This window comes from Rhododendron vialii, chromosome 6a, assembly GCF_030253575.1.
Source record: "Rhododendron vialii isolate Sample 1 chromosome 6a, ASM3025357v1".
In the NCBI taxonomy this organism is placed as follows: Eukaryota; Viridiplantae; Streptophyta; class Magnoliopsida; order Ericales; family Ericaceae; genus Rhododendron; species Rhododendron vialii.
This window is the reverse complement of record NC_080562.1, coordinates 2,406,596-2,415,441: the sequence shown is the minus strand read 5'-3', so window position 1 is coordinate 2,415,441 and position 8,846 is coordinate 2,406,596. Positions and strand designations below refer to the sequence as shown.

The 8,846-nt window shown below is 38.0% G+C and overlaps 1 protein-coding gene across 1 annotated transcript; it reads left to right on the top strand.

Annotated features, from left to right (window-relative positions):
* Positions 1–8,074: 8,074 nt before the first annotated feature.
* LOC131329169 (uncharacterized) lies at positions 8,075–8,846 on the top strand. Its single transcript, XM_058362250.1, has one exon. It carries the CDS (start codon positions 8,309–8,311, stop codon positions 8,633–8,635), a length of 327 nt encoding a protein of 108 aa, XP_058218233.1. The 5' UTR covers positions 8,075–8,308; the 3' UTR covers positions 8,636–8,846.

Genomic DNA, 8,846 nt, shown 5'->3' with positions numbered 1-8,846 from the left:
TCATTCCATGTATCCTCAGAAACTGCAAATGTCCCATCAGCCTTCGATACCCAAACATACCTGAATACACAGCATAGGCAAATAATCACAGTTCCTTTTGGTAAAGTCTCAAATAGACACAACAGCATATGCAAATAAAGGCATACTTCTTTTCTTCATTTTGTTTGCGCCACTTCAACATAGTCAGCAACAATATAGACTGAGCAGAACCCAATTCCAAACTGCCCGATGAGATAAGATCTCCAGTTGTCTGCATTTTCTCCACAAAAGCTGTATAAAAGAACAAATTGTTCAATAACCTGTAACCATTAATCCAATATAATGAAGAACGGAAGATAACATTGCAATAGGAAAACAACTCGGTCCGGCTGATAAAATACCTGAAGTTCTGGATTTGGCTATTGTTCCCAAGTTCTTGATCAAAAAGTCCTCTTGTGTCATACCTATACCTCTAGAATCAAAAGGATCTTCTCTTTGTCTAATTTAATCTGCATGATCCTGGTTTTAAGCTTCAGAAACAAGTCAAGCTGTCCAACTTGTTTTATTTCTTTGCCCTTTTTGCTTGGTGATGGTGGAAACTGAAAACAAGTCATTTTGTACATGAATGCAAATTCACCTAACTATGTATTTGTTCAGATAATTGTTATGGATATTGCATAAAACAAGTCTACCATAGATTTGAAGGAGTGAGTGGCATAAAGCTGCGATTTCCAGCTTAATAGGTGTAAACATTCGTTCGGAGTGTAAGAGAGTATTTTTCGTAGGAACATTGTTGGTAAATGAAAAGGCATGCATTATGCAGCTTCAAATTTGTTTAACACAACAAATAGGCTCTCCCTTTATAATTCGATATATACATAAGAATGTGTTAACCGTAGCAGTGATGGTTCATTTGATAACAGAAGTTCCACATTCAGCGAGTTGAGTTTTGTTCACCCTCCACTTAAGAGGGTGAACATTACCCTCCTTCCTATTGATTGAAATGATGTGGACTCCACCACAAAGTGATGTCATGCTTACCAAAATAGTGTCTTGCATGGTAAGCATGACATAACTTTGTGGTGGGGTCCACACCATTTCAACCAATGAGAGAGAGGGTAACGTTCACCCTCTTTTAAGGAGGGTAAACAAAATTGCATTCACATTCAGCAAGAGGATTAAGGCCGGAACCATATGTGTATTAAGTATAGGGCACTTTGACCCTCTGTGGTTTGCGCCATGTGCAGATACATCCCTTATGGTTTAAAAGTGTGCACATAAACCCCCTATGGTTTTAAAAATGTGCGGATAGACGCCCTGCTGTCATGTTTCCCATCCATATTAACAGACAAAACATTAAAAGACCAATATGCCCTCATCATCTCCTTTGATTCTTTTTCTTCCTTAATCTAACCAATCCATCTCTTATACCAAAAATTGGATCCAAACCATTAATATTGTAGAGTTTGACGAGTACTACATCCATACCAAAATTCAAGTTGATAAAAAAATAAAAACCTCATGGTCGAACAGAATTTATGATTAAATTAAATTTTCAAATTTGAATTTACCAAGAATTAGATTACTGGATTATTAATGCCTAATCAAGATGATTTTTCACAGAGATATTCTAGTCTTTATTTAATACATTATGAACAGTTCAGATTAGATTCTAGAGATTTGTGAAATACACCTCCGTTAATATGAATGAAAAATATGACGGCAGGAGATATATCCGCACATTTTCAAAATCACAGGAAACCATGTGCGCATTTTTGTACCATAGAAGGTGTATCTATACATGGCTCAAACATCATGGGGTGAAAATGGACTTTGCCCTTTAAGTATACAACCTACTAACCTGAATGTCAAGCTTAGCATCGTCACCTTCACCTAATCATATCGTCACTTAATCATATCAAGTGCCTGAAATAGAAATAAACTACACAAATCAATACGCCAATAAAAAGGAGAAAAACAGTAACATGTGAAAGTAAAAGGAGAAAATATACTCACATCAGAAAATATCTTTATTGCTGCTGCAGAATGAGTTGATAATGCTGTCCACAAGGCGATGCACCTCAGCCTGAAATTCAAAATTGCATTACTGAAGAGTGAATCTCTAGGGGGCGTTTCCACTTAATAATAACTTGTCAGACAACTTTTTGATTTTGTCATTTTTTTAAAAATTCGCGTATGTTAATTTTTGTTGGAAATTTGAATGGATTGGGGGTCCATTACTTCTCCATATTCATGGTGGGGGTTACCTCTATTCATTGTGGAGTACCTCTATCTATTGTAGGAGTTATTCCTCTATTCATTGTGAGGGTTTTTCCACATTCATTCTGCCATTTACTCCACGAATTGAAGGCCAAGCAGCATTACAAGGGTCAAGTTTTGCCTATATAAGGAGCATTTCACAGCATAGTTCAATACAATTCACACAAAAAGTCTACTAGCATTTTGATACATTGTGATAGAGAGAGAGACGCTGAGTGTAACGCCCCCAATTTTGGGTACGTTAAAGAAGGCAATTTCATTGAAAATCTAAATAGAGCCTGGCTCTTTATTACATCATAACTCTCACAAGAGTACTTTTATTACACAATGGAGGGAAACTAGGGTCCCTAACTACAGCTCCACATGCTCCTTCATCCTAGCCAGCTCCTCAGCTCCAAAAGCCTCCAAGGTGTACTGTTTATCTTGATAATCTACAAGGTCTGACACATTATTTCAGCGTCGCCACCGATATAATATGTCAGGGTCACCAAAAGGTAACACCGTGAGCTGCAACGCTCAATAGAACAATCACATACCCACTAACCCATAACTTACAAACAACAGGTCATAATAAAACATCGATTTTCCACATGATACGTGTATACACAGCTACAAAAGACAATATCAATAACACATTCGCAATTGCTATATAACTATCATTGGTGTCCAAGATTTTCTGAGTTTCTCCTACGCGACTCATCGTAGACCGTGTCAACATTTTCACATACCAATCCATCTTTCAAAAATCATTTGCTTAACACACCCAACCTCGGTTCCGCCGCTCCGGGTTCCCGAGTATCCTCACAATGGTTCCGCCGCACCGGGTTCCCATTGGCACACGATTGCATTAGCTTCGTACCGCGGATAACCAAGCCATACCTCACCATGGTTCCGCCGCTCCGGGTTCCCATGGGAACACACACAATTCAAAACCCTCGGTTCTGCTGCTCCGGGTTCCCGAGTATCCCACAATGGTTCCGCCGCTCCAGGTTCCCATTTGGGGTTTTCGAAATCTAAACCCTCGGTTCCGCCGCTCCGGGTTTCCGAGTATCCCCACAATGATTCCGCCGCTCCGGGTTCTCATTGGGTTTTTCACAAATCTTACTTTTGCACACGCACACGCACACAACTCACATAATGCCACCCAAAATCGGTCATTATGTAGTTTCAAAATATTTCCATCCTCAGAATACATTCTCTTTCATTAATCACACCCTAGGTGCCATGTTTCTATTTTTTCGATTTCCATGTCTCGTTCTCATGCATAGACTCCGCGGTAGGACTTTTTACAAACATAAATCATTCATTGAAATCTTGAAACTAAACTAGCAAGATCATCCAATTCTATATTAATAATCATGCTCATAACCATCCTAAAGATCAAAATACGAATACTTCTATTCAAGTGTCAAATTCTATCTTTCGAAAATCGTTCTTTCTTTCTTTGAGGGAAGTTCTAAACAACATATGTTTATTTAAGAAAAAGTCATTTATCTAACATGCTCGTACTTCCATTAGCGAGATAAACTTATTGACAATCATGCATTTTAAACGATAGATAACCTTATAAACTAAACGATAGATAACCTTATCTACTTAAGGAAAACGATAAGGATATTGATACTTTGAATCAAGACATCCTACTTTCTAACGTACGATTCTATGCTATACGTAGAATTTAGGGGACAAGGGGTTCTACTTATACTTAGGGAAGTAAGTAGAGAAAATCTACATGATCGTAATGTCATTTCAAGATTTTGTAAAACGAGCTTGCTAATTATTCATAATACTTTAACTTGCCTTATCATAAACAAAAATAACTAAAGTTATACTAGGGAGAATGAGTAGAGATTTATCTACATTATCGTAATGTCATTTTAAGATTTTATAAAACGAGCTTGCTAATTATTCCTAATACTTTAACTTGCCTTATCATAAACAAAAATAACTAAAGTTATACTAGGGAGAATGAGTAGAGATTTATCTACCTTGATCCGAAACTAGTCGGGGCCGAATAAGCTAGTTGGAAGTTTTCTACGGCGGTGAAACTCGCAAATCTGGACCAAACTTTGGATGGCAGTAACTCGGTCAATATTTGGCCGAATATGATCGTTCTTGGGTCGAAACTGAAGCTCTCGAAGTGCTCTACAACTTTCGTGAAGAAAAAAGTTGATCCTAGAAACTACTTTAGGTAGGAGAAAAGTGGTGATAAAGGAAGAGACAGTATGCTGTCTGGAAATGGAAATTCGAGATTTTTACTGAACTTCGGATACCAATATCTTTGTCATTTCTTCACCGATTGGGGTGATTCTTGGGTCTAACTTGAAGATTTCGAAGTGCTCTACAACTTTCCCGAAGGGAGTTAGTTCTAAAAACTACTTTAAGCAGGAGAAAAATAAAGATTTGTGAAGGGCAGTAAGCTGTCTGGAAAATGAAAATGGCAAATGAGTGAAGGTGTGAGTTGAATGGAAGGCATGGGGTGCTATTTATAGCCAACACTTGAGCTCCTTCTCCCTCCATATGGCCGGCCCCCTTCGCTCTCCCTTTTTCCATGGATTTTGCTCCATTGAGTTGTCATTTCATGCCTTTCAATCATGTCATGTCTTCCATGACTTGTCTTTTCCAATTTAGGCCAAATCTTAGGCCATCATGAAGGGTTTTATGGCTTGTCAAGTCTATGGGGAGGTTGCTTGCAAGAAAGAATATAATTATGGGCTAGCTTTGTACTTTGGAAGACTAGAATGGGTTGGCATGTAGTAAATAGGCTTAGGGCTATTAAGGTTGCTTGTGTAAGTGTCCAAAACACAATCACACACTCCACCTCCCTCTCCCATTCGGCCTCTCTCTCTCTCTCTCTCTCTCTCTCTCTCTCTCTCTCTCTCTCTCGTTCTATGTATAGACATATATAGGTATATAAGTACATGTATATATTCATCTAGGAAAGTAAAACCTAAGATAGTTAGGCTTAAGGCTAGGACATAGGTGTGCATGCATGCATGGCTAGTCTTGCTTCTTTTAGAAGCAAAATGATGGGATTCTATGTATGACTTGTCTTGTCATGCTTATTGGCAAGTCAAAGGTCTAATATCCAAGGGATAAAAATTTTCCTAACAATTATGGTCCAAGGGGTAAAGAAATATTGGTCATAATTAGGGTTTGAAATGACTTGTCATGGGATATAATGATTACCCCTAAAAATCTAAGGGTTCAATTAGGGTTCGGGGGTTCAAAAGGCTCTAAGACGGTCAAAAAGGTCTAATTAGGGTTCGGAAAGTGTAACTAGGAGAAATGGTAGTTTGGTTTGTCCAACAAGTCGGTTGGAAACTAACCTTACTCGCCAAGTAGGATTTCTAGCCAAGAAATATAATTTAAAGATTTTATCTAACTCGTTAGGAAAATATACAAGTGCTTTTATAAGCATACTTGTTTTTAGAAAATGACTAGATTGCTCGGCGTGAAAGATATAATTTTATAAGTCTCAAATCTAATTATGACGGATTATAAAAATTAAAAAAAAAATTTAGTAGCAAATCCAAGTAATTAAAATAAAATTTAAATATTTAACGAAATTTTTATTTACCAAAAATCAGGGTCGTTACACTGAGTTAGTTCGCCAAGACGTTCTTCGGTGGTGTTTCGACGTTCGTGGTCCGAGCCGGATCAATCCTGGGGGACAGACGCCGAGTAACCTCAACGCCCTCCGGTAGACGGTGAATCTGTTTTAAGGATACCGTGTGAAACACGGGTTTCGGTTCACGAATCCATTCTGTATTTCGGTTTGCATTTTAGTCTTTGTAATTTCATTAGGTTGTAATTCTGTTCATATGTAAATGTTATAGAATTCGTAATCTGAATTTCCGATTGTAAACATTTTGTGTAACAATTTTGTGCCAAACTTTTATGTATTATGTGTTCGTCTCGACAAGAGAAATTAGAAAAATAAAAAATTACGACTTTTACATAAGTATTATATAAGTATTTTGAAAAATATCCAAGAAAAATAAAAAGATATTTTCCAAAATACTTGTGTAAAAGTCATACGTAATTTTTTTACCTTTTTCGATTCTTCTCGTCGAGACGAACACATAATACATAAAAGTTTGGGACAAAACTAATATACGCGAAATTCTTTTGAATAAAAACAAAACCAAAATATCGTTGTCAACATCTTGTAACTGAGTAGAAACGCCCCCTTAATGAACCAAAGTAGTAATTTATTGAAATCTAATTACGGATGGTAGAAGTAGAACTACTCCTATTCAAATACTAGTATGTGACAAGTCTCATGATTTGACACTATCATAGGATACTAATAAAGACAAAATATACTTATTTTCTACTCCTATAATAATAGTTATTAGGTGATAGTAGACCAAATGATAATTAAAGGAAGCAGAGCCATCACTAACAAATTTCCCTTATTAAATTATGATCTCTATCGGTAAAAGAAACTTCACGCAACAGTAAATTCAGCAGAGATTCTCGAGAAATTTTTCGGCACGGAGCGGGTATATCTCATGTGATACTCATTAAGAGCATTCGAGCAGTCCGATACACTTTTGGATATGTCGAATTAAAATTCTCTCTCTTCTCTCACTCCAATACTTTCTCTTTCCTTTTTTTCTTTCAAATCCGAATCGTCCAAAAACACAATGAACAGCTCGAATGCGCAGAGCAAACACCACGTGGTACCCGCTACAAAAATTCTTCGAGATTCTCATTAGTCGTATCACAATTCGAACCTCCCATTGCATGGCCCCACCAAGACATTGTCAAAAGTTGTACACGTGGCCCCGTATCCAGCCGTCAATCTTATTTGGTGGCTTTTCATATTTACTGTTTGAGTCAAGATTGGGTGGCTAAGGACTAAGGAGGATCAAGAAAAGATTGGGTGGTGGCAAAGCACCATCAGCTATTAAAAGAATCCCTCAAAGTAAACGTACAGATTCAAACCCGCAGTAGGCCTCACACGACGCAGAATGTAGGACCCTTAAGATTCTTACGATTTTTCCTTTTTTGGTTCGTGACCCTTGCGAGTTGCGATTTGTGAGCGTGTATAAGGGTGTGATTTTGCTCGTAATTCTATCACTAATGGAGAGTCGAATGAGAAACTGGTGTCGTCCTGCACAAGTAAGAGAACAAACCGTTTTTGGTACATACACGTCAACAATTTTTGATGGTACCAATAGGCAAGCCGGAGACATGTGCCCTTATGCTTTTGGACTCTCAAAACATATCCAACGACAAATAGGTGATTAGTATTGATAATAAGATACGAAAATCTAAGATTCTTAATGTGACGATTTTTAATGTGATATACTTATGCAATGCAAAATAAGATGTATCACGATCTCATTTAATATTACGTGCTTTGGCGTTCTCAGGATCCACACAAATAATTACTACAATTCAGTATCGATATTCGTATGGGCGAAACATATTTGTCATAGGAGAAATATACAGTCAAATTCTCTCCTTACAAGAATATGGCCTGACTAAGTTTGGTTTTTGTTTGATATTTGATCGACTTTTCTTTTAGAATTAATAACAAACACATTGAAAGTTGTAAAACAAACGACTTTAATTACAAATAAGAGAGTAATATAATTCAATTTGTCTCACATAAGAAATCACACGAGATACGATAATATCACAAAAATGGAGACAGAATTTTTTGTGCCCAAAATTTCTGTATCTCTGTGCCTAGAGATTTTTCGACTGTTGAATTTAAAACAAAAGTAAATCATACAATCTAACGCCAAAAATTTCCTCAGTACATAGATACTTAAATTTTCGGGAAAAAAAGATGGGACCCCTTGAAATGATTCAGATCCTAGGTACCTTTCACGCGCACCAAAAACAGGAAGCAAAGATAAGCTCCAAGCCCGTAAGTAAAGTGAGGGGTCGACTTCACAAAGTCATAAAATAAACATTCCCAAGAAAACAAGCATTAAACCTCATCCCAATCCACCCAGATTCGGGACTACATACACCCCCACAATTCTAGTGAGAGAGTATTCCATAGAGAGAGAGAGAGAGAGAGAGAGAGATGGGGGCCTCGGATGTGGTGGTGGGTAACTTGATGACGGTGTACCTGGTGGTGATCGCGGCGGTGAAGGCCCACGGGTTGGTGTGCGGGCAGGGGATCAGTGGAGTTTTTATGCTGGTTGTTTCGACGGCTGTGGTGGGTGTAATCTTGGTCGGGAGCATAATTTGGGATTTGTGTCGGAAAGCCGGCAAGGCGCTGGTGGTGGCGCGTGATGATGATCACGGGAGTAGCGAAATCTGTCGAGGGGGTATTTGTTGGCACGGCGTGGCGGTCCGGTCCCCGGCGTCTCAGGTCCGGTTCAGGCTTCCTCAGCAACATCGTAACTGAAACTGTATCTTGCAGTTTTGTTTCTTTCTCGGCTAAATCTCAAAATTCTGAAGTTAACGATCGAGCAAACTTCTAGTGTTTTTTCGTGTCTTTCTTGTTTCTCGGCTTTTACCACACATATACGTATAAAGATGTTCAAGATCACTCTTTTGTATACTGTTTTGTGAAAACATATTGAGTAAATAGAGAGTTTGTGTGTGCAATTTTGACA

What these genes read in the sequence shown, in the direction of transcription:
- LOC131329169 (XM_058362250.1), top strand. Translation starts at nt 8,309, where the DNA reads ATGGGGGCCTCGGATGTGGTGGTGGGTAACTTGATGACGGTGTACCTG.